Source organism: Arvicola amphibius, chromosome 18 (genome assembly GCF_903992535.2).
Source record: "Arvicola amphibius chromosome 18, mArvAmp1.2, whole genome shotgun sequence".
NCBI lineage: Eukaryota > Metazoa > Chordata > Mammalia > Rodentia > Cricetidae > Arvicola > Arvicola amphibius.
The window spans coordinates 10,635,465-10,661,599 of NC_052064.1; the positions used below are offsets into that span (position 1 = coordinate 10,635,465).

Consider the following 26,135-nt stretch of genomic DNA (forward strand, 5'->3'; position numbering starts at 1 on the left):
AGTGTATAAGCTAGGACTTAAGTTTCTACTCTGAACCCAGAGTAAAGGAGCTCAGGGAAAGGCATGACAATATTAAGATATATTTCCTTAATATACACACAAGGAGAACCCTAAGAGAGGCATACATGGATCCCCCTGGAAAGGGGAAATAGACAGAACTTCTGAGAAAATTGGGAGCACGGGTGGGGGAAGAAGAGAGGGCAGAAGGAGCGGGGGGGGGGGGAGAAATAATGGGAAGAAAACATGAGGGAATAGGATGGCCGAGGTGGGGGAAGGACAGAGAAGGAGAGCAAGGAAAGAGATATCTTGACTAAGAGAGCCACATGGGGCTAGCAAGACACCTGGCACTAGGTGAATTCCCAGGAATCCACAAGGATGACCCCAGCTAAGATCCTAAGCAACAGTGAAGAGGATACCTGTACTGACCTTCCCCTGTAATCAGATTAATTAATTGTCATCATAGAACCTCATCCAGCAACAGATGGAAGCAGATGCAGAGATTCACAGCTAACAGTGGGTCAAGCTCCCAGAATCCAGTCAAAGAGAGGGAGGAGCAAATACGAGCAAAGGGGTCAAGACCATGATGGGGAAACCCACAGAAAGAGCTGACCTGAGCTAGCAGTAGCTCACTGACTCTGGACTGACAACAGGGGAACCTGAAAAGGCCCATAGTAGGTCCACTGAATGTGGGGACAGTTGTGTGGCTGGGACAGTTGTGTGGCTGTGGCAGTCTGGGGAGCCACTATTTAATGTCACCTCCTGTGTGTTTAGGCATTGTACTGGGTATTACACCAAAAATGCTGCAGAAGATCCTGCCCTCTCGGAAGTGAAGTAAGCAGTGAATCAGCTATATAGGCAGAACTGGGACTCAGGCTTCCCAGGCCAGCGTTGAGCTTAGACAGCAGCAGCTCAATGGTTCTGGTGTTTCTGTGGGGCTTGAGGGAGAACCTTCAGGCCATACACTGGTAATTATAGTTGTTTAAACATGCTGTAGGGCCCAGACATGCCCAGTGTTTCCCAAAAGCTCCCCAGAAGACTGTGATGGCCATCTACATCCTGGGAATACTCACCAAATACAGGCTGGTTTTATAGAATAGGAAAAAAGCCTAGAGAAGGTAAGCAATTTTGAGGCAATCATATTAGTTATGATAAGCAACAGTATCCTGAAAGGAACTGAAGTGTGTCTAGGGAAGGAAGAAGCATAACAACGTGTGACATGGCATCTCAGGACAGCAGATTGGGAGGAGAAGAGATGTGAGCCAAGGGACAGGCTAAGAGCACTGCCGACCTGGGACTGATGCTGTCTGTGGTGGGGGAAAGGAGAGCCAGCAGGTCTTTCCAAGCACCACTTGCCGCCTCCTACTTTTATAACATAACATTATCTGATCTAGTTGGGGGAGGGCTGGAATTGTGCTTCAGTGTTATTGTTTTGCAACTAGAAACATGGGAAACTATTTCTGGCAAGTTTTCCAGGAATTAGTTATGAAACTCCATAGCACGGTTTATACCTTCCCGGCACTATAGTGCACTGAATTGCTACCCAGAGTGGGAAATGGGTCCTTCACCTAACAGCACCAGCATTCCTGGAAATCTGCTAGGACAGGAGAACACGGAGGTCCAGCCCAGAGCTGCAGACTCCAGTCTGCACTTCATACTCCTGTGTTCTTCATGCACACACTGAGTGTGAGAAGCTCCGCTCTAAGAGGATGTGTGGTCCTTCAGAACGAGGGAGGAGAGCTACATCTAAAACAGACAAAGGGTAATCAACCAGATGCTCCTGATTTCCATTTGAGCAAGGAAAATTGAATCGTTGCTCTTATTTCTTTCTCAGAAAACAAGGACTTTATCTTTACTGCCCAATGTCGCTACCTTCCAGAACCAAGAGCCCTGGGACTATTTCTAGAAAAGCCCCCACAGCACCAGACCTCATGAAGGTTTAGTTACCCTGTAAACATCATCAAAATTTAACAAGAACAATAGCAGAAAGAAGGGAAAGCTGTCGTGGTTAGAGCCATCAACAAAACTACATGGATTCATACAATACGTGTAATGGGCATGGTGCTAAATGCTTCACAAATCTTTCTTAAATAATTGCAGGAGAAAAGCAGTTACAAATCTCTTTCACAGATGAAGAACACAAGACATTTTTGTACGTTAGTTAGTTTGGTTGGTTTGGGTTTTTGTTTTTCTTTTAAAAGTTATTGTATTTTGTTGGGGAGGCTGCAAGGGCAGAGGGTAGGTGTGAAGGAATGTGGAGATGAATGGGATCCGGATGCATGACGTGAAACCCACAAAGAATCAATTAAAAAAAGAAAAGAAAAGCAACTTCACCAAACGAAATAATTAAAAACTGATCACTAAATTCTAGTGAATTTTATTGTTTTAAAATCTGAAAAAAAAAACCAATAGTTTTCTTAAAGCTTTAAGAACCATTCTTGTAAGCAAAGCCAAAATTCCTACACAGGAAAGTTTCACTTAGAATGCTCAAGTAGAATGTCTATGAAAATCACAACAATAAAAACATCATATAACTAAAATTCCAGATTCTGAAAACACTAATTTCCCTGTTTACATCTGCCTTCAAACTTACACTCTACAGTTCCCAGAATTCCATTCTAAGGTGAGGAGGATGATGGTGGTTTGGATAGATAGCTACCCCTGCCTCCTGCAAAGGCTGTTTCTATGCTGACTAACGTCGCTCGCTGTAGAAGAGAAGGATGCCCTTCTAAGTGCACAGAACAGAGTTGGAGAGGGTTTAAAGTGTGAAGGCTTTGCTTCCAACTCTGATAACATGAATTCAATACCTGGGACCCACTCAGGCGCAAGGGAGCTAACTCCTGCAAGCCATCCTTTCACCTCCACACAAGTGCTGTGGCATGCATACCAGCTCCAGTACCTCTACACACACACACACACACACACACACCTCCACACAAGTGCTGTGGCATGCATACCAGCTCCAATACCCCCACACACACACACACACACACACACACACACACACACACACCTCCACACAAGTGCTGTGGCATGCATACCAGCTCCAATACCTCTGCACACACACACACACACACACACACACACACACACACACACACTGCAAGCCATCCTTTCACCTCCACACAAGTGCTGTGGCATGCATACCAGCTCCAATCCTCTACACACACACACACACACACACACACACACACACCTCAACACAAGTGCTGTGGCATGCATACCAGCTCCAATCCTCTACACACACACATACACACACACACACACACACACACACACACACACCACAAAGCCATCCTTTCACCTCCACACAAGTGCTGTGGCATGCATACCAGCTCCAATACCTCTACACACACACACACACACACACACACACACACACCACAAGTACATAAAATATGGACAAAATAACATGCATATTTTATCTGTTCCTAGGTAACTAGTCAAAAGCCAATTTCTCATATATACATATACTCAGGTTAGGGTGATTTAAATGCTTCAAATTTTGATCTATAATAAGACAGCCCTTAAAAGAATAGGTTGATAAAATAGCATCTTTATAGCAGGAAATCTTTGGCTGCTACTTTAATATTTCAGAGACTCCGTGAGTTTTAATGACAGATGGTACTGTAAGCTTTTGTTGCCCCCCTGAAGAAAGGACAGCGGTGATAACTGCATATTTTCAGCATAGGGACACTCTATATGCTTTCTGTGCGCACTATTTCAGCTGTACTAGATTTTACAATCAACATTTTAAAGGGTTTTTTACATCTACTTATTTATTTTGTATGGGGAGGCAGGTGTGGAGGCGAGAGAACAAGCTAAGAAGTCAGTTCTCTCTTCCTACCATGGGGATTCTGGGGGAAGCCAGGCTCTCTGGTGCCCAAACTCACTGAGCAGTCTCCAGGACTTACACTAAGCTTAATACAATGGACGTCAGTACTCATGATCTCCATTATCACCACCACTTGTCTCTAACTTCCCAGCTCCATAAGCTGTGGTGTGCCTGTCTCTTGAGAACAAGCCAAAGTGGCCTGTTTTGAAAGGACTGAGAATAGTGTCAAAAGGTCTTTCTCTGCTGACTTGAGCAGAGGGCTCATGGTTATCACTAAGTATTACTAGAACACCAGGCCTCACAGTGAGCAAAGAACCCGAGTGTCTGGTCAGGCTGTGGTGGTGCATGCTTTAATCCCAGCACTCCAAAGACAGGCAGGCAGAGCTCTGTGAGTTTGAGACCAGCCTGGTCTACAGAGTAGGTTCCAGGACAGCCAGGGCTACAGAGAGAAACTGTGTGTCGAAAAACCAAAAGAAGAAGGAAGAGGAAGAAGGAAGAAGAAAAAAATTGTTAAACAACTACAAAAAAATCCAAAAGTAGACCACTGAGATTTCTAATTCTAAATTGTTTTCCATTACATTTATTTAAGTAGAAATTCCTTCCCCAGCCCTTGCAGTACTTTCTAAAAATGTGAAGGAGAGACAAACACACAAAACACATACAGCTATGTTACAGACTTTTCTTTTGCAGTGATCCATTGAAAGTATTTCTCTCTGTAAACCCCTGTTAATCTGTCTCATGTAATTAATCTTTGCCCAAAGAAACCAATGAGAGTCAAACTCACCTACTTAGTGCCCAGTACCTAGGAATAAAGTGGCAATGTTGAGCTTCCCTGTAGCTCACGGAGTGGAGAGACCCGTGGTCGCTTACACTTCTTCGCTCTTGTACAGGAATACCTCCACAAAACTGATGAGGTAAATTCCCCTGGCATTCTCTCTCTATGTAAAAGTGCTGTACTCTGTGGGCTGTTGCGTAAATGCGTGACTGCCTCCAGAGACCTCAACCCAATTCCCACAGAAGTCCCCAGCCAACTGGCTGCTTCCAAGAAACTCTCCAAGGGTCCAGGACATGAACGCAGGAGACAGAGTTCCTGACGTAGCTTGAGACTTATGAAGCCCCAACAGGAATTCCCATAGAGGCCCCCCCCCCCAACACACACACACCATTAGTGTTGGGTAAGGCAGAGAGGTTCCTCAACCCAACACGAAAAACTTAACTTTGAGTTTATAACAAAAGCAAACCCCAAACTAAATATAAACAATAAAGAAAAGCAGTCCTGTCCCCAGCTCTCCAACAGCATCTGCCTACCAGTGAATCCAAGCTTCAGCAGCAGTATATTTATACCAAGGTTACGCCCCCTTAAAAGGGATCTATAGTCAAAACCCCATCACAAAATAAAGTGATCTGGTTATCAAATAAAATGTCACCAAGAAGGATTCCTTCCTTTCGTGGCCACAATCCAAAGAGCAGCTAGTCTCTCCAGGAGGACCACGCAGCTAGAGTCCCCAGACAGATTGGCTGACGACATCCAGCCCCCCTCGCCAGCCGCCCGGCCCTCCGGGAGGAACTCCGCTCCTCTCCGTCCCGCAGGCTCGCACTGGTCCTGGATTCCACCCGGTTGCCCCGGAGCTTCATGCCCTTCTCCGCTCCTGCTGCCCAGCCCGACGGTACCTGTATATCCTCGTGCGGGGTCACCACCCCAATCACCGGGATCGTGCGGGGACTGCTGGACTTCGTCCTGCCGCCCGCCTCGGCGGCGTCGGCCGCGGTCAAGGCCTCCACGGTGGACATGGCTGGGGGTGGGAGCCTGCGGTCCTAGGTGTGCCACGAGCCCTGCCGGCGGTCACGCAGCGCCACCGGAGCTAGGGAGGCGACAGACCCGGAAAGTGCGGCCGTGGGCCCCGCCTCAGCAAGGCAGCGGACGCCTAGCTGCTGCAGCTGCCCACACGCGGACCAAGGCGCCGCGCGCCCCCGTCGTTAACACAAGCCCGAGCGTTGCTAGGGGCGGGGCCTACGGAAGCCGGGAGAGCCAAACTTTGTCAAGGGCGGTCTGCGGATGTGCAATGGTGAGACCAAGGAGACCAGAGAGTGAGACCGCGGTCTGCTCCAAGAGTTCCAGTCTGGCGGCGGTGGTCCTTGCGTGATAAGTGGCTGTGTGGAGCGGACGAGTAAGAGCTGGATGTGGGATGCGGTCCGAGGCATGTGATTGGCACATTGTCGAAAGCCGACCTCTTAAGCTTTCTCCAAAGATAAAACAGGTCATTTTAACCTCAATTCCCAGGTTTTTACCTCTTTTGTACTTTAGTGGCCGAACTTGACAGACAAACAAATGAGGCATCGTACAGTGTTGGAAAGCTTTCAAGCAGTAGAATGGTTGTCTAGAATGCTGGAACCCCTGGTGTTGGATGTCTAGTATGGCCTGGGAGGGGAACTTCAAATTTTGCAAAGAGAAAACCACTAAATTCTTCACTGGATGGGTTCTCCGACCTGGCAAATCAACAGTCCAACATTGGTTTTTTTTGTTTCTTGTTTTTTGTTTGTTTTTTGCCTACGGTGGCATATATTTTATTCATTCTCAGGTTGAGAAACAACGGGGATGAAAGTTCTTCTATGCTTCATCAAACACCATCCTCCAACACCTTGGGGTCGCTGGCTAGAGTGCAAAGTACACATGCCACCATCTTCAGATGGCTAACTCCCCATGACGATGGGCTTACACGATCTTTGCGAGGAAACCTTTATTTCTTCTGTTGTGTTAGATGCCACATTGAGCGGGGTTTTTTTGGGGTGGGGGAGGGATTTGCTCACTGCATGGTTAGAGTTACTTACTGAGGAAGTGACCCAGCCATGTTATGTTACTGAGACTCTTAAAATCAAGGGCAATTATCTTCCTGAGATTTGTGCCCAACCACTCATGCCTGTGGAATGCTGAGAAAGGATGTGGCTATGTGTCCTCGGGCCGTGAAATGCTGGCGATGTGGGCATGGTGTGATGAACTTTGTCTGGCTCAGGCTTGCATTTATAGCTTGTTCACAGGTGATGCTGATGCCTCTGGGTCCTCCTACTCAAAATCATACTAAGTCCACAGTAAATGTTCATTAAAACTTCCAAGATTGCAAATTACTCTTAGATTTTGATTTAAGGTAAATTTAAAGCAGTTTGTCAATTATCCAAAGTAAACGTTCTAGATCCTTGTCCCTTGAGATTTCCTAAATGTGTAGGCCATTCAGAGAAGCTTGTCAAGAATGCAGAATATTGGACCTCCTGGTATAAATACTGATTCAGAATCCCCATTTTAACAAGTATACAGAATTAACAGAATTCTCATTTTAACATTTAAACAAGTATACAAAAAGAAAATCGAGACACTCATGGTGTGTGTTTGTGTATGTGTGCTTTCATCATTTGGGGGGATAGTTTTATTAGTCTTAGAGATCTCAAAAAGAGTGGGTTAGGAACTGGCTTGGATTTGTCTTTGTGACAATATTTGTTTTACTTTTCTCCCTAGAAGCACACCAAGATTTAGTTTTTAAGAGTTTCAACTGTTTAAGTGTGTGGGTTTAATTTTAATTATTATTCACTTTTTGTTTCGGTTTTTCTTCTTCTTCTTCTTCTTCTTCTTCTTCTTCTTCTTCTTCTTCTTCTTCTTCTTCTTCTTCTTCTCCTTCTCCTTCTCCTTCTCCTTCTCCTTCTCCTTCTCCTTCTCCTTCTCCTTCTCCTTCTCCTTCTCCTTCTCCTTCTCCTTCTCCTTCTCCTTCTCCTTCTTCTTCTTCTTCTTTTTGGTTTTTCTAGACATGGTTTCTCTGTACCTTTGGAGCCTGTCCTGGAACTCACTCTGTAGAAAAAGTTGGCTTCAAACTCAGAGAGATCCACCTGTTTTTGCCTACCAAGTGCTAGGATTAAAGGAGTGTGCCACCACTGCTTGGCTGTTCCTTATGTATAATAATGCAGACACAAATGGATAAAAGGACTATTGAGATGTCCAATTACTTCAACAAAAGATAAATAGTAGAAAATATGAGAAATAAGTTCCACCTAGAGAATAGAAATGTTTCAATGTGTTGACAGTCCTGCAGATTTTTAACATCATGAAGATATGAATTATTTTCTTAGAACCAAGACAAAATTTTAATATATCAATCTACATACAATTTTTACATTTACAAGTAATGAAGAAAGTTAAGTATAAACTTAAAAAAACAAATATTATATTAATGTAGTTCTTCTGATTTTGTCTGTACCCTGACTAATTAGTAAGTTAGCAAAACTGCAATTTTCCATCATGAATTAAGAACATTTTGTAAGTACTTTAAAATACATATGAATTTAATTCTCTCTAAACGAATACTGCATGCTCTAAATGTTCAAAGAAATATTATTGCTTACAGAGATGGAGTAGTTTGTTTCAAATAAAGAAATTTTATAGCTTATAAATATTATTAATACAGTGGGTTAGCAAAAGTACACATAAATTTGGAATTTAATTTACTTCTGGGTTTTAAATAGTCTTTCAGACTGACTTACTGTTGCAAGCCTAAAAAGTAATCTCTCTTTGACAGACCATTCACACACATTTAGGCATAGTAGTGGAACAGGAAGGACTAGTGGAACAGCCCCCCCTGAAGTCAGTTACTCAAATGAAAACTGCATCAACAGTAATCCAGATTGCAAGTAGATGTTAGGGAACTCTTCATGTGTACTGGACAAATGAAGTAAGTGATCAACCCTTTAGTTTTTTTTTGATACAGGGGTACTACTATGAAATGAAAAGATTCCTGAGTGATGTGGAATTTCCCCTCTGTATGCTATGAATATGTTTTACTATCATTGGTTAATAAAGAAGCTGTTTTGGCCTATAGCAGGGCAGAATATAGATAGCAAGGTGGGAAATCCAAACAGAGATAGAGCAGGAAAGAAGGCAGAGTCAGGCAGACACCATGTAGCTGCCCAAGGAGCAAGAGGTAACAAACCACAAACCTCGTGATAAAGTATAAAATAATAGAAATGGGTTGATTTAAGATGTAAGAGCTAGCTAGATATATGCCTGAGCCATCGGCCAAGCAGTGTTGCAATTAATATAGTTTTTATGTGATTATTCAGGTCTGGGCAGCTGGGAAATGAAAGAATAGTCTCCGCTTACACCTGAGCACTTGGAAGTATCAACTATGTATTGGGTTTACATGATACAGGTCTTTATTGTAAAGTAGGATTCACCAGACACATTTATTCCAATGACTTTAGTTACTCAAGTTGTATCATCATTTCACTTGTTTTAATTCCATGGTCCTTGTATTTGTTACTGAAGTCTGTAATAACAAATGCCATAGGTCAAGTAGCTATAAAAGAGAGATTTTCATACAGTTCTGGAGGCTGAAAGATTAAGACCAAGGTTTGGGCAGAATTTTCTTCTTGACTTGTTCTTTTCTTCCCATTCTCAAGTTAGTTCTTCGATCTTAAGCTGTTTTCCAGCCACTTCATTTCCATCATCTCAAGACGGGTCTGACTGGACTGATATCCTTCTCGAGAACAATTACCAATGCCAAATTCTTGTTTTTTTAACAAAGATTTGAAGGCCGGGTGGTGGTGGCGCACGCCTTTAATCCCAGCACTCGGGAGGCAGAGGCAGGTGGATCTCTGTGAGTTCAAGGACAGCCAAAATACAGAGAAACCCTGTCTCAAAGAAACCAAAAATTAAAAAGAAAAGAAATAGATGTTAAAATAAAACCACATAAAGATGGAAAATACTCAGAAAATCTGGATACTGTATGTTATTGTGTTGTCTTTGATTTGCTTGACTGCTGGGAAGGAGCAACAGCTGCTAAAAGACATTTGATTATAAATGCTGCTGGATTAATCCAACATATGTATTTTGAAAATGCTTTGACTTCAAAATTTAAGTCAAAAGACATGTTACTTTGGAGTAGAGGTTTTGCTTTTGTTTCCACAGGAAATGAGTGGATTTATTCTGTTAAGAAAAATCAGGTTTGATCAAGGAAGACCCCCTTGTAAAATCGCCAATGGGAGTAGATGGTCCAGATGTCTGAGTTCTACATCCAGAACAGCCTCAAGACTGCTGGCTGAGATGATCAAGCCTCACAGAATTTTTGTCAGGACTTGACCATAATTCTAAATTTTCTTTAGGTCCCCATGAGATTATCAGCACCACCAACCAGCAGGAAGTAGCCTGGAAAACTACACCCACATTCCCCCCCCCCCAATGGATTATGGATGTTTGTCTCTGCTACAAGTTATTATGGATAATGGTCAGGAAAAAAGCTAAATAAAGGAGATTAGGATTCAGAGTTCTTGCTTTTTAAAAAAGGAGAGGGGAGTACTGTGGGACAATGATCTTATATCCTGTAAAGGTTTGTCAATTGTACTGGTTTAAGAAAATGCTGATTGGACAGTAGCCAGGCAGGAAGTATAGGTGCAACCAGAACAAGAGAATTCTGGGAAGAGGAAAGGCTCAGTTTGCAGTCATCACCCAGACAGAGAGGAAGCAGGATGAGAATGCCTTGCTGATAAAAGGTACCAAGCCAAGTGGCTAACACAGACAAGAATTATGGGTTAATGTAAGTTATAAGAGTTAGTAAGACACCTGAGCTAATAGACAAATCAGTTTATATTTAATGTACACCTCTGTGTGTTTATTTGGGGCTGAATGGCTGCGGGATCAAGCGGGACAGAAACCTCTGTCAACAGCCTGCCACAGACAAGAGAGAAGACCCTCTCCTTACCATCTGCAGCTCTCCAGAAAGTGGGCCCTGTTCCTTGCCATAGTGGAGCTGACTCTGTTGACAGAGTCAAGGGTGAGGTACCCCTGAGTGCATGAGAGTAGGCTAGCTGGCCATACACCCCTCATCTGCCATGTGGTGGTGAGGATGAGGGATAGGTGTCCTCCCCTCCTTGACCCTGCCACTTGCGGTGGGAGGAGCTGATCCACCTCCCATAGCAGCTCCAGCACTTGGGAAAGTGAACCATCTACCTTGCCTGGGCAGCACAGTAGACCTGATCCTGTTGGCAGAAGGTGTGCGTGAGCCAGCCCCAAAGTTGTGAACACAGGAGAGCAGTCCCCATTGGACATCTGTTATGTGACAGCATGGGCGGAGGAGAGAGATGCCCTTCCCACTTGGCCATCAGTGCCTGAGGCAGGTGGAAGAGCTGGGCCTGAGGTCCTAAGAGCCGGAGAGCTGTTCCTGCCTCTCATCAGGTGCAACACAGTAGAGCTGCCCCTGAAGGTGTTGGTGTGCGAGAACTGCCGACCCTGAGTGTGTGAAAGCAGGAGAACCATCCCCACCCCTTACTCATCACTGCAAGGGGTGAACTAGGCAGGGCAATACTTTAGAGCTTACCCTGGCAGGGAAGATGGAAAAGCTGGTGGGCTGACCAACTCTGCAACTAACTGCCCACTCCCAGAACCAGGGTTATGTGTAGCCCACCTCAACCTCCACCCCTTCTGTGATCTGCTAGAGAACAGGTGTGTGTGTGTGGGGGGGGGTGTCGGTCCTGTGGACCCAGGGCTGCAGGATCTCCAAAGGGCAGCAACTGAATGCCCAGAACGAGTCCCAGTGTGAGCCCAGTGTCGATGATGTAGCAGAGACTAGGAGCTTGAACCAGACAAATGAGTCTTTGTGATAAACGTCTGCATACAAATATGGACAGATAAAGGGATTTACCATGTGACTGTGTCACACTGCAGCTTCCATGACAGGATTTTCCCCTTCCTTTCTTTTCTAGATTTTATTTTGTTTTATTTTGGCAGGGGAGGGAGACTGGTGGGATCAGGAGGTATGATGTCAAAGACAAAAGAATAAATAAAAAGAAAGAAAAAAATCAAAGATCAAAATATTAGATGAATTCTATCAAATATTCAAATTACTCAGTAACATTAAAAAAGCAAAATTAAAACATTAAATAATACTTTTTATTGAAATGTTTATAAGGCATATCTAGGAGAATGACAAAATTATGGCACACAATTTGTTAACAATATTTTATAGGACACAGGCCATTAGCAAAAATGAATACACACTTACAAGGAAAATTTGTACAAAGAAAATCATACAAGCCAATATAAAATAGCTAATGAAAGATAAAGGCAAAAGAGAATGATTAACAATAAAATATTAATTTAATATAAATTGTACATTATCATTTAAAATCTTTTAAAAGCATCATTACAAGTCTAACCTACTCAAGAATGCTAAATTAATATTGTGACAAAGACTGGGACAGATAAAATTTAGATTTCACAGAACACAGAAAGTCAAAGTTAGAGCTGTTTAAACACAGGAAGAAGCAGGGAGTTGTCTGTTTTCTAGTAGCCTTGATTCTGCCTCTGAGTGTTGCCTTGACCCTCTCAGGACAGCTGTTTATCCACAACCTCATTAGTCAGACGGAAGGGGCCATAAAGAACACATGCCACTTCCCTGGGTAGTCCTCAGAGGCCAGCACTCATCATAGGGACCAGTCACAAGGACACCTCGCTCCAAGAGGTGTTAACAGCAGTCAGCAGCTCAGGAGTGGGGAAAGCAGGCCGCGAAGGATGAGCACGCGCGCAGCTGTGAAGATCTTCGGAAGGAAATCTCTGGGAGAATACTTCCTGCAAGTAGGCCATTTGTACCTGCTTTTGTGAGTTACCTAAGCTCATCCAGCCACCAGGAGCGACCCTAAGTTACTGGGAAGTCTCCCCGTCTGCCTTCACTGTGGATCTGTGCAGTGGGAATATGGTGATTTGTAAAGTGAAAAGTCAGCCCAGCAATTCCTTGAAGGCGTGTTGGGTTCGACACAATCACTGTTTGCGCAGCATGACTGGAACCCCGGGAAATTAAACACTTCACAATTCTGTCACATCAAAAGTACGGGAGAACCTGTTCGCTCCTGTGACGTTCAGAACAGAATCGTTACCCTTTCATTTTAGGTGATTACAAAGATTGAATATATGCCAGAATTTGTCCTACTGAGTTCTGCATAGTGCAGGGTTGAGCGACTGTAACACGCGACTGAGGTATGTTACACATGTGACATTGTTTTGTCGTGAATTTTACTCTGCTTGCCCATTTCAAAGCAGCACACCGTAGACTGACACAGTGTAATCAGCTGTTTACAGTAGAGTTATGCATTACATTTATAATAGCTGTATTTTAAACGCCATGTGAAATACTTAAATTTTATAAATAAACCTCATTAGGGGAGGGAACACTACAGAATAATTACTAAATAGCTTAATGGCATAAAAATTTAAATTAAAACCTTTGTCATATTACATAAGAGATAATAGAAAAAGTATGCATATACATGTATATGCATCCAATATATATATTGGATTTTTGAGACAGGGTCTCTTTACATAGCTCTGACTGTCCTGGAACTCACTATGTACATCAGGTTGAATATATTCGTGAATAAAAAATAATTTTCATCTCTTGAATGTAAGTAGGAACATATTTTTATCATTATCAAATTAATTTTGAAAGTAAAATTCTTTTGTCAATTTGAAGTTATGCTAATTTATAAGAAAATAATCAGGTAGTTTAGCATGAACTCATCAGTCACCTTCTGTATTATACAAAATAATTATTTCTGATAAGTCATCATAATTGATTCATGCTCTATGTTTTAAAATTTAAATAAAAATCTCATGTAGATTATCTGAGCTAAATTTCAGCCTATTTTCTTTGTAAAAAGATGCTAATATGATTACCTTTATATTAAAATGTGGTTTTAAATATTCCTAATAAAGGAGCCATGAAATCTGAAGAAAGGCTAAGTAGCATGATACATGTTATGAGTTTTTTTCCCTCATAGGAAAAGTTATTTGACTGTCTTTGCAAAGGATTAAGACAGATTATGTTTCCTACATTTCTATCATTTTCTCACTCATACCTCTCAAACCATACATTAGTAAATAATTTTAATATATTTAAAATTATATTTCCTTTGTGTGTGTGAGAGAGAGAGAAATAAAGACAGAGACAGCAAGAGGGAGTCGAGAACACGGGTGTGCATGTCATATCAAAGGACAGCTCAGCTCGTAGGAGCAGTGCTGACCCCACATCCGTCGGGGGTCCAGACGCAGTCAGCCCATCAGGCTCGCTACAGGCGCCCTACCCACCGAGACGCCTCACTAGGCCTGCTCTTTAAATGGTAATCTCCTGCCACCTTCTCACATTTGGCAACCACAAAATTCAGTCTACTTCTGAAGCCAGAACAAAATGCCTTTAGGGGAAATTCACAAAAAGAAATATTACAGAAGTAGTAAATGAAGCAACCAAAAGTCAATAAACAGATATGCATTGTGAGAGAGGCCTTTAAACATTTAAACTTGTAATGACAATATTACACTTATTCTAGAACTAAAATTATTCCATTGCTTGTAGCATTCCAAGAAAAAGTGTCATTCGAATTATATTTGTAGCCTTTACGTAATTTTATATTTTCAAAAGTCCTATGTATGTATAATAGCAGTAACTTTATATTGCGGGCTATCTAACATATATAACAATGTATTTAATCATCTAACTTTTAGAAATATTTCATTGTATTTTCACATTAAATTGTCTTAGAGTGAAGTATAAGAAGTAAACAAGTATTGAAAACACATTGCTACTTTCATTAGCTCATGACAGTACCGGTATATGTGCATGATCGTATCTACGTAGACACAGTCTCAGTGGAGCGCTGGCTGTCCTGGAACTCACTCTAGACCAGGCTGACCTCTCACTCACAGAGATGTGCCTGCGCTTCCCTCCTGAGTGCTGGGATTCAAGTTGTGCGTCACCACACCCGGCTTGTAGGTATTTACTGTTAAAAAGCCATCACTGTACTGAATTCCTACTAGGAATTAATGATTATGGTCAATATAATGAAAATAGGGTGTTTAGTATTACAGTTCACCAAGGAATCATCGAAGAGTTGTGGATGATTTCCCAGACCAACAGTGCAGGAACAGAAGAACACTGGAGGGAAAGACAGGTTCCACAAAAATAAGTCATTTTATTTTTGATGGTCGGATTCGGGTCAGCAGGTAACTTTGGAAATGGTACAACTTTAGGAAGAATACACATAATCACATCTCTTTTCTAACTTTGTACTGTGATACATAAGGAACAAATGGAGAAAATGCGGTATATCCTAAAGTTTGAACAAAATGCAATTCGCACATGGAAGACTAGCACTGAGAAATTGTATGAATAATCTATAAGCTTCTAAGTCTCTGGAGTAGATTTATAAATTAGCCACTTGTCCTGTGGTCCTTCATGGTCATACACTGCTTCCTAATGAATGGTAGTGAAGGCAGGAAGACTTCCCAGGAAGAGCAAAGGACATGGCCACCTGATGGGAATGTCTGAAGAGATGCAGGACCTCAGCAGTTCGTCCACAGTGCCAGGATCCTCTCCCCACACAGTCCCTCACTGCACAGGGAGGTGTTGCACTACTGTGGGTTCCCAGGCAATAATAAAATTAGGATTAAACATATACCTATACATTTTTTTTTGATGCACACAACATACTCTAAAGACTGCCAATGGCTATACAAGAAAGGAAACATCTCGCTCGACATCATGAATGCAGTGCATGGAGACGGGGCAGGGACTGTATATCCTGATGTCTCATAAAGCAACGGCTTCTGCAGGATGGCTACCCAGCCATGACTGCTCCCCCTGCCACCTACTCACCGTGGGGCCTTAGGCAAACTGAACTTTTCTCTCCTTCTCTTTCCCCATGTGTAAAAACGAAGATAACGTAACCATTTCACGGCTTTGTTGTAAATACTAAATGGGACGAGGCAAATGTTCAGAACCCTGCCACACTCCCTCAGTGAACACCAGTAAAACCCCACTCAGAAGAGCGGTGGCAGGCCAAAGCAGCAAAGATGCACGGCCGTGCAATGTGCAAACCTGGCACTCACTGCAATGAAGGACAGTGCTATAGTTCCTGGGGCTGGAACTCTACTCAAAACAGCAGCTTGAGAACCAAGTCACTGAGTCTTCCCTGACTGACGTAGCTATGAAAACAAAACTACTCTGTAACACAAGAGGATACAAAGCTCTCATGAGCTGTGTCTCATATGCATCCATTCCATGCCTGCCGTGCACTTTAAATACGATTTCAGGTTTGTCTTTAATGCGTGTGTGCTCACATTCTCTCGCGGCTTTGTGTAATTGATGGCATCTTTCCAGTGCCATCTGATGAAAGTGTAAGATTGCTCTTGTGCACCCTAGATACTATTATGGCGTGTCCCTCAATAATACATAATCACGCATTTCTGCTTCCTAAACTGGGTGATAATTAAAATCTTTAGCCTCAGGGAAAAAGTATACCCACTCAGTAATATTACAAGTCTCAAATTCTGCTGGTTTGCCAAGTATTCCAAATGTTCTATATGATCAACTACAAATATTTCTGCCTGATTGCGCAATATAGTTGAAATAAGGATCCCGTTACAGTTGCACAAAAGAAAATATTCCTAGATTGGAACAATACATGGGGGCTACAAAAATTCATGTTGGCAAAATATGACATTTATAAAAATTAACTTGGAGAAAAATCCTATCCCCGTTCAGCGGACACCTCACTGCCAGGTTTCCTACTGCAGACAGACAGACAGTCCACGTACAGGGAGCATGGAGGGGGCATAAATGATGGCATGAGCGGAGGTGGGTACGGTGTCCGTGAGCACCCCTTCTCCTCACATCACCGTGACTCTCTCTGGGGACAGATGAGGAACGGTTCCTCCCAGGCCTTCTTCTAGAAACTGGCTCTTTTCCCAGCCCTTTTTAATTTTTTTTAGCTTACGGCTTATGCATGGGAGGAGTAAAATCATCTTCCCCACAATTACCACCGAGGGTAAGACAAGGGCAAGGACGAAGTTTGGCGGTGTGTAAAAGCGGTAGTACTCTTCGGCAAAAGCGCGTTTCCATCCGTAGATTAACACGTGGAAAGTACTTATGAGCAGAGCGACGTAGCCGAGCGTAGACTTGAGGCAGAGGAAAGAAAGGAGATTCATTACTCCCCACACTGCAACCTATGCAGATACACTGTGTATGCTTTAACCTTGGGACTGACCTGCTATCATTTAAATTAAGCAATTTAAGACAGTTTCATAAATTTCATAAACACTTATTTGCAGTGCTCCAATCTTGCACATATCAGACCACAGTGCACACACTGAATAGTCTCATTAGTTAATCTAGTTAACACAAGCATTTCTATGCCATTAAAAATAAAAGCACATCATTAAATATTGTGTAATGTTTTATTGAATGGCTATGTATAATCATGCCTTTGCGTTGATCACTCTGATCCCAAATTTAGTCAACTATAAAGCCGTACCTTTTATATTTTGGTTTATGTTGGTTTATTTATTTAGGGCTGATTCTGCTGCTGGGCTCACTGATCAGCACGTCTAGCTTTTCTCTAATGGTACAGATGCGCATGGTGTCCATACGCTTTGCAGAGGTTGTACAGCTGTCACAGTGGCGCATGGCTGCAACCTCAGCACGAGGGAGGACAAGGAGAGAGGGTTGCAAATCCAGTGCCAGCCTGATCTACATCGTGAGTCTGAGGCCAGCCTGGGCTATATAGCGAAACTCTGCCACAAATAAGCAAAATAGTGGTGGGGGTTATCCACCACTCCTGTGTATAAAACCATGGCAGTGTGTGTACAGGTACATACATATGTACCACATTAAATACCAAAGAGTGATCTTTTGAGAATGCATAGCATGGTCTTACATGGATACTAGTTAATAAGAAAATTATGGTAAGACTAGTAACAATTCAAGCATGTGGGTATTGACCTCAATAAATTAGATGACTTAAAAACAATAGTCTATTCAGTCCTTTTATAGGTTAAGAGATTACATTCACTTCTCTAAGTGACTATGCTTAAGGTTACTTACTTTGACAACTAGTTTACAGCACAGAAAACGAACAGTCAGTCCATCAGTATAGTGATGTAATATCTGAGTTCACTAGGAAAATGTCGGTCCCTAGAAGGCAAGATGCTCACAACTCGCTGTGATGATGGGTGTCTGGCCAGAACCTCCCATCAGAAAACCTTCTCTTTCCTTTCAGGTGTGGTTACTAGGGGTTGGGGAACTGCCCAGTCTCCTTTCTTCAAAGGGAGAAAATGAATTTGGACAAGGATTGTCCTTAATTTGAATAAGATTTTTGCAAGACTGTGAAAAAAATGGGTGAGTTGGAGGGAAGTAACAGGGAGTAGATATAAGAATAATACATTGTATACATCTTGGCTCTTTCAAAGGATATATTCTTTAAATATTCTTTAAAAATTTCCTCATGCCGAGCTATGGTGGCGCATGCCTTTAATCCCAGCACTCAGGAAGCAGAGGCAGGCAAGTTCGAGGTCAGCCTGGCCTACAGAGAGAGATGCAGGACTGGCTCCATAGCTACTGAGAAACATTATCTCAAAAAAAACCTAAAAAAGAAAGAAAAATTTCCTCAAGCAACCAAGCACTTGGGAGGTAGCGACAGGTAGATCTCTCTGAGTTTCAGGTCAGCCTGGTCTACAGAGCAAGTTCCAAGACAGCCAATACCACATAGAGAAACCCTGTCATAACACCTCCCTGCTCCTCTGGAAAAAGAAAAAGCAAACAGACAAACACATCGCTAGGCAAGGAATAAAATAAAACAGTACGGTCAAATGACTCTACTATATATATTGTATATATTGTGTTATATACCATTTGGATCAGAAAGTACAGATTGTGACCATACAACTAGAACCCAAATTTTATATACATTTAAAATATGTAAATATGTTATACAGATATTAATGGAGGCTAACATTTAATCTTGTAAAGAACACAAGTGTTCTTTGATTTCTTGTGCATTGATTTATGACTGACATAGTAAAGCACTGAGATTCACAAATGCAGCATCATTATCTAGTTTAACTGCGCTTGTGATCACGTATGTGCATGTGAGTTCATTTCACTAATAATAAACTGACTTTTCGGGACTGGAGAGACGGCTCAGAGGACCTCGTTTGATTTTTAATACCCACATGGTGGCTCACAACTGGTCCAAACCTTTCGTTCCAGTAGATCTGACACCTTCTTCTGACCTTAGTGAACACCAGACATGCACATGCTGCGCAGATACACACGTGAGCAAAACACTCGTCAAAGTAAATCTTTTTTTTAAAAAAAAATAAATCAAAGTAAATTGACTTTGAACATTAAATTTGACCTAAACCCACGTCTCTCCTTTTATTCTACAACATAACAGACATTGCAATGATGTCCTTCTGATGCCTTTCCGTTTCTAACTAGGATATATAGTCTGGCCTCCAGCTATGAGTGCTGCCTGAACTGGATGGGCAGCTATGACCTCAAAGGCACTCTTTTTCGATGGAGCAAATGTAACATTGAACTTAACAGTGAAATCCTATGCTGTCCGATGTGTTACCGAACAAAACCCCACATACCTGAATAAAACTGAATTCCCTCCAGTTTAAGGCGTTGCTCACGGAAGGGATTGAAGTGACTGCCAGGAGGGACAGTAAGCCCAGGCTCATGATGCCAAAAGAGATGTACATTTCAATTCTCCAAACCTCTTCCTCGTTCCAGGCATTTTCAATATTCGCATGAACCTAACAAGAAAAGAAATGTGAGTTTCCTTTACTTCACGGACTCTTAGCAGATTCTACGCACCGCTTACTCTAGGCCTAAAAAGAACCAGGCCACTTCTGACCATGTTTAAGACTAGTAGTGTTCATTCAGCATAAGGAACCATTGTGGAAAACCTGCTCTTAGTATTATCCCTATGTAGAGCAAGGGGGAGAGAGTGTTAAATCAAAACAGGACGAAGACCCCCCCACCTTTTCCAGCAAGTAAAGAGGGGAACAAGCCTGTACCATCATGTCCAAAGTTAGTCACTGAGTCCAAGGCCATGGGACACCAACTGACTGGTTCTCAAGTGACAGAAAAGAAGTCTTTGTAGTCAGATGCAATGCTGGGATGCTTTTACAGGTTCGTATACATGTGACTGATGTTTGGGGTATGTTCTACGACGTTTAACTAGGGCTTCTACACTATCTTCTTCACCCAGTGTCGATGCCTCTTTCTTCTTAACCTTTCTCTCCTGGAAACCAAAATTTCCTCAGGATAAGGTTGTGTGGAGCTGAACTTGGTCCACTTGAACGACTCACTAAAAGACCTTCCCAACTCCCAACTGCTTTTTTCATTTGCAGTATTTTTCTCCAAACCCTACCCGTATGTTGCTACTGCATATTAACCAAGTCTGACTTAACTGTGAATTTCTGGCAATTTGCAGAGTGAATACTTCTAGTATTATCTGTTCATCTATAGAGAATATAATTAGGGCATAAGTTAAGAGTTGGACTCCTTCCAAGATTTAAGTGCGTATCTATGGTGGAGAAAAAGCATATTCGTAATACCATCTCAACTCTGTCCGGTTTCAGTTAACAAAGCATAGTCATATTTAAAAAGAGCTACTCCCACCAACATCGCAAAAGAGCTCCTGAGCTTCTATGTTGAAAAAGCTCTAGCCAAATTCCTGGCCACTGGGTGTGGTGGCTCATTCCTTTAATCCTAGCACTCAAGAGGCAGAGGCATGCAGGTCTCCATGAGTTCGAGACCAGCCTGGTTTACACGGCAAGTTCTAAGCCAGTGAGGGCTACATAGTGAGACCCTGTCTCAAACAAAACAACCCACCAAAAACAAACTCCTCTCCACTATGGGCCCAGGTATCCAGAAGAGCAGCATATGCTGATAAAAACAAAAACAGGACTTCTGCTCCCTAAATATCCCCAGAGAAAAATGCCGTTGTGAAGTACACATACATTTACACTGTTTAAACTCAGATTTTACAGTTCCTAAGGTAGGCCACTAGAGCCAGATGAGTAACAAGCATGTTCAGTACCTGCTGATAAGCCATGTTGAGAAACAAGTATCTTTCTGACCTTCTCATCGGCAAGCAGAGGCTGTAGGCAACATGGACAACAGCAAAGAAAAAGCCCAGCAGTCCCAGCTGCTTCCTGCACTGCAGCCAGGTATCCAGCCACGGTGGGAATCTGCGGTACTTGGTGCCGTAGTAAAGCTGATATGTAGCTGCCAGTAGGCCCGCCAGGTACACCAGGGACAGCAAAGTAATGGCGACTATAGGCAAGGTTTTGTTCACAATCTCAATAGGAATCTTGTAAAAGTCACTCTGCTGGTTCCGGGCATACGGATGTATCACATCTCTGACAAAGGAATAAAGGAAGAAAAATGTGGCCAGGCTTATGGCTACGACCACTGGTCCCCTCCAGAGCGTAAACAGTCGCAGGGGTAAATTTTCAATCTCCTTGGCTGATGATAAGGATCCCAGGTCAACAGGAATAAAATTCAACTGACGGGCAAGTTCAATAACCTGCTGTCGAGCCTGGATGTTGTTGCTGCATATATAGACCTGTAAGAAAACCCGAAAGGCTTGTTACTGCCGCTGTTTGTAGAAGTCACAAACTGTCCTCTCTCTGTGGTGCCTTGTTTAATGACTGCTAACGATGCCAGAGAATGAAGATGAGAAAAGGGGATTGTTACCTGTAAGTTATTAAACATACGTAAATACTTCCATAGGTATTGTTTTAAAACAGTATCTTAACAATGAATTAATCAATCAAAAGTACCACACTACGGTTAGATATATCAGTATCTTAAAAGACAGACTTAAAACAGTGCCATAAAACCACAAAAGTCTTTACGACTAAGTAAAGAGAATCTAGCTGCAACCCGGAAGGTGCAGAGAGGTTCTCACGAGAGGGAGTCTGCTAGAGAAGGCCTGGCTTTCTAGGGCACGTGGGTCAGCAGCAGCTGTAAAGGAAGGCGTACCCCTCCCCAGATGTCTCTGTGGTCATCTCCTCCCCACCCAGCTTTCTAAGTGTGAGACTGGATCTCCTTGCTTCTGTGGGCACCTTTTAGTTCGAGGAATGTAGAGATTCTGCCTCAGAGAGTGGCGGGAAGCACTGCCCTTCACAGAGATCCAGCCAGCGTGCAGATGGGCACAGACTCGAGGGGGTGGCCTTCTCAAGTAAAAGGTACAAATTGTGTCCTGATGCCGGACTCCTTATAACATTTATCTTTAGGTTGAGAGGTCAATTCACTGAGTATCTGTAAACACTTGAATAATTCCAGGTACACTGTTTTATTGATGAGCATATAAAACTTTTTCCTTTTTTGATAATTCTTCACAAGTAAAAGGATGATTCTGTCAGGCTACTGCCTTAAACATCATGGGCCTGCCATTTTCTAAGAATAAACACATCATCTCTGTAGGAGGAACTCTAATGATGCCGTAGATAGGGCGAGGAGGCCGTCATCTCTATAGAAACCCCAATGATGTCACTGGTAGGGTGAGGAGGCCGTTATCTCTACAGGAACTCTAATGATGTCAGAGGTAGGGTGAGGAGGCTTTGAAACCCCTTTGATACTGTGATAATGTAAAAAATTCAACAAGTATCTGTTGCTGCAAGTTCAGTGCCGGATTGTGCTACTACTATGAACAGGAAGATCATCTCACTCCGAGCTACAAAAATATTGATACAAAGTCTCTGGTGTGGTTTGAGGAAAACAAGTTTCCAGATATACCCTGAAGACATCTGTGCACAGGCTCTGAACGAGGCCATATGGGAAGTGTTTGCCTGCTAAACCTATTTACACGAAGGAGTCAATACGGAGCTCAGCTTTCAGGCTTTGACTCTCAGCTGACGGTAGCCAGCTTTATGGACTAATGATAAACTCGGTGCTGGTAAACAAATATGGATTTCCAAAATAGGAACTTCTTTATAGCAAAGAAATAAGAAAAACATATTAATATATTGCAGGTGTAAAATAGTGCAACAAACCCTTTTTTCCTACATGGAGAAAAGCCTATAAATAATAACATTATAATGACCCTTTTTTCTTATTTGGAGAAAAGCCTATAAATGATAACATATTATAATAACTCTAGAGCTATAAGTGAAGCATTCAAAACTGATGAATGCTCGTCATCCAACCATGATGAAGTACCAATTATCTGGCTCTTGTCATGATGGAGCTTGTAGCTCATTTTGAATTTGAATTTAATCACTGTTCCATGAGGTTTTTTCTTCCATTAAAAATTAAAATGATCATGAATACGAGCAAGGGATTATGTCAACTTTGTCTTGGAGGCCCTGGCTCAAATTTGCCAATTTTACGGGATATGGTCCTTAAAAAGAAAGGAAGAACTATCCCTAGAAGCGGGAGTGGGGTCCACGAAAAGGCGCTTGCCAGTGAAAGGCCCTGATCTGATCTCTAACACAGAGGGATGGGGAAAGCGTGTACTGTTTTAAATACTTGAGTCGGGTGTGGTGGCTTATGCCTGTAAATCTCCGTCTTTGGGAAAGCGCCACAAGGTGGAGGCCAGTGTGAACTGAAGTGTGAGACTGTCTCAAAAAACTGAAAGCAAGAAGGGGGATGGGGAGGGAGGGAGGGGGAGGGAGGGAGACAGATAGACAGACTTGAAGTGAGTGGTTACTGTAAGGGCCAGTCTTGTCAACGTGCTTGAACCTGAAATCACTAAGGGAAGGCAAGGCGCACTCCGGATGTGTCTGAGGGCATTTCCAGTGAGGGTTAACCAGGGAGGAAAAGACTCACCCTGAAGGGTGGGTCAACCATACCATGGGCTGAGGGCCACGATGAATAAAAGAAGATAAAGGAGGGAGCCAGCAGGCTGGTGGCGTCACCCTTTCTTTGCCTTCTGCCCTCTATGGCACAAACAGCTCTGCTCCATCATTCTTCCCCACCACGATGGGCTGAGCCCTCTGAAACTGTGAGCAAAGTAAATCTCTCTCCCTTAAGTCCAGGCACTTGTGTCATAGTGGTAGCAGGTACTCAATATGGAGTTCATGACCCTAACACATAGAATAAAATGATAAAGCACTCACCGAATTAGAAATGGACTTGACTGTCTTTTTAAAAGATCTGTTGTGCGTGTTTGTGCACAGGAGGACAGTTGCCCTCAGAGGCCTGGAGTTGGAGCTACAGGGAGTTGTGAGCTACCCACTATGGGTGCTGAGACCCAAACTCCTGTCCTCTGCAAGAACAGTACCTTCTCTAAACTGCGGAGCCATCTCTCCAACCCCATAATTGTCTCTAGGAGTGAAAATGAAAAGGTCCTTTTCCCACAACCCTCAGATGCCTTTGAACTTGGTAATTCAAGGCCACACATACCTGGCGGCTGGCATCCTTGGGCCCTAACTGAAGGGCCCAAGCTGAGATGACATTAAATCCTTTGACAATCAGCGAGTCCGGGAAGAGCGAAGCCAGGTACTCGGCGTTGGACTCTGGGTACTGATTCACCCTCATGTTGTTGCTCACGTCAATCAGGATTTTGCCCACAAGCAGATGTCTCAGGTCCCACAAGGAGGTGTAATGTTCTCTATGGATGGCCACAAATATTATATTTGTTTTTGTTAACGCGTCTTCATGGTGGGTGACATCTACCACGTGAGGAAAAAATTCAGACGCAAACTTAGGATTTCTGCTTCCTATGACCACGTGGTAGCCACACCTAATAAGCCGAATGGTCAGAGACTTGGCAAAATCCCCACTTCCTATCACGCCCACAGTGACCTTCCTTGCATCTTTGATACCATTTATGCCGTTAGGCAAAAAAGTCTCCAGGCTCTTGGGGCTTCCCATCATAGAGATGGATTCCATGGTAGAAACGCTTCTAAGATCTCCAGAAATGTCCTAGAGGAGAGAAAAGAAAATGTTCACCAATTAAGCCTGCTGACAAACACTAAAACACCTCTAGACATTGTAATTATGTTCTGCAGCTCTAACGGCAAAATATTTTGACGTGCTATATAACCCAGAACACAGCAAGCACAATTTGGAAGAGAGAAATCTCTAAAGAGAGAAATGAACGCAGAGGTGATTAGCTAAGCAAGGCTTCGCGAGTTCACACAGATAACCTGGGAACCTGAAGTGTGGATTCTCACTCAGCCAGTCTGGAGGAAGGTCCGTGAGTCTGCATTTGTAAAACCCTGGTGTGGATGTTGCTCGGCTACGGACAGACGCACCCATGGGTAGCAAGGTTTCCAGCGAAGGAGGACTTTCCCTCGGGATGTTTGTCAGAAACAGTTCTAGCAAGCAGGAGCTGAACAGACCAGGCGGAAAATCAGAAATGACACCAGAAACAAAGGAAAGAACCTTGATACCAAGACATAGCTTTTTTTTTTAAAAAAAAAAAAATCCATAAAAAACAAATTTCCATGCTACACAACCAAAATGCACAGTCATCTGGGGGCGAGTCTATGAGTCATCTGGTATACCCGATTAACTACAGCTTTTTAAAGGCAACTAAAATAAAAAAGAAAAAAAGCCACAGTAAAAATAATGCCATCACTTGAAGTATGCTGAAAAACAGGCATCAAAACCTATTGAAGAGCCAGGCATGGTGGCACACGTCTTAATCCCAGCACTCAGGAGGCAGAGACAGATGGATCTATATGGGGCCAGCTGGTCTATGTGGTGAGTTCCAAGGCCAACCAGTAGTGAGACCCTGTCTTAAATAAAAATAATAAAATAAGAAAAAGAAAAAAGAAAAGAGAAAAACCAAACAAAAACCTGCCAAAGGAATAATACCATAGACATCATTTGCCCCATATGCCTTAACAACGCTTCCCTATGTAAAAGGGTTTCGTCGTGTTTATGGGCTCAAATACACAGAGTGTGTCTTCTCATTTTCTCTCCCAGCCACTGGCTAGGGAGACTATGATGCAGTTACCCTGGGGGGGGGGGGGAGGGACACGACTGTCAGGTTGTTTTTTTATTGAAGTGACTGAAGTTTCTATTTGTAACAGCTCGCTCACTGGCACAGGTCACGTCAGCCAGCGTCTGATGTCTGCATCAGTGATGCACAAGCCATGCATCAGGGTCGCTGCTGGCTCCGAAGGAAAACTGCTACCCCATCTGCCCCCACAGTGCCATCTCATTCACATTAACAGCAAATACAGATCACTGCAGAAGTTAATGGATTTTACAGGCCCGAGTGGAACGTTTTGTAACGTGGACTTTTTTCCAGTTTTCGTTTTTTACTAAATAAAATGTTTGGAGCTAGGAAAACTCAACTCTCTATCCTAGCAATAACAGATCATACCCAATGACCCTGAATAGATCCATAAACTAAATTTTAGAAGAACAGCACTGATATTAATATTACTTAATTCTTAAGTAATAAAGGTTCCATCTCTGCTTGACATTTTTCATGTTAATCAAATCCATACAACTGCCCTGATGAAGGAGGG

The 26,135-nt window shown here is 42.9% G+C and overlaps 2 protein-coding genes across 3 annotated transcripts in view; both read right to left on the reverse strand.

Annotated features, from left to right (window-relative positions):
• Cfap69 (cilia and flagella associated protein 69) overlaps nucleotides 1–5,784 on the reverse strand; it is a 74,509-nt gene extending 68,725 nt beyond the window's left edge. For both annotated transcript variants that reach the window (XM_038315627.1, XM_038315626.1), the window contains exon 1: nucleotides 5,504–5,784. In XM_038315627.1, coding sequence (XP_038171555.1) covers nucleotides 5,504–5,623 — 120 coding nt within the window. In that variant the 5' untranslated portion in view covers nucleotides 5,624–5,784. The remainder of the gene's footprint in view (nucleotides 1–5,503) is intronic.
• Nucleotides 5,785–16,523: 10,739 nt separating this feature from the next.
• Steap2 (STEAP2 metalloreductase) lies at nucleotides 16,524–24,543 on the reverse strand. The gene is made up of 4 exons (XM_038315438.1): nucleotides 24,055–24,543; nucleotides 20,744–21,271; nucleotides 19,287–19,451; nucleotides 16,524–16,811 (listed from the first exon to the last, which is right to left on the reverse strand). Exons 1-4 carry the CDS (start codon nucleotides 24,541–24,543, stop codon nucleotides 16,524–16,526), a joined length of 1,470 nt encoding a protein of 489 aa, XP_038171366.1.
• Nucleotides 24,544–26,135: the final 1,592 nt, after the last annotated feature.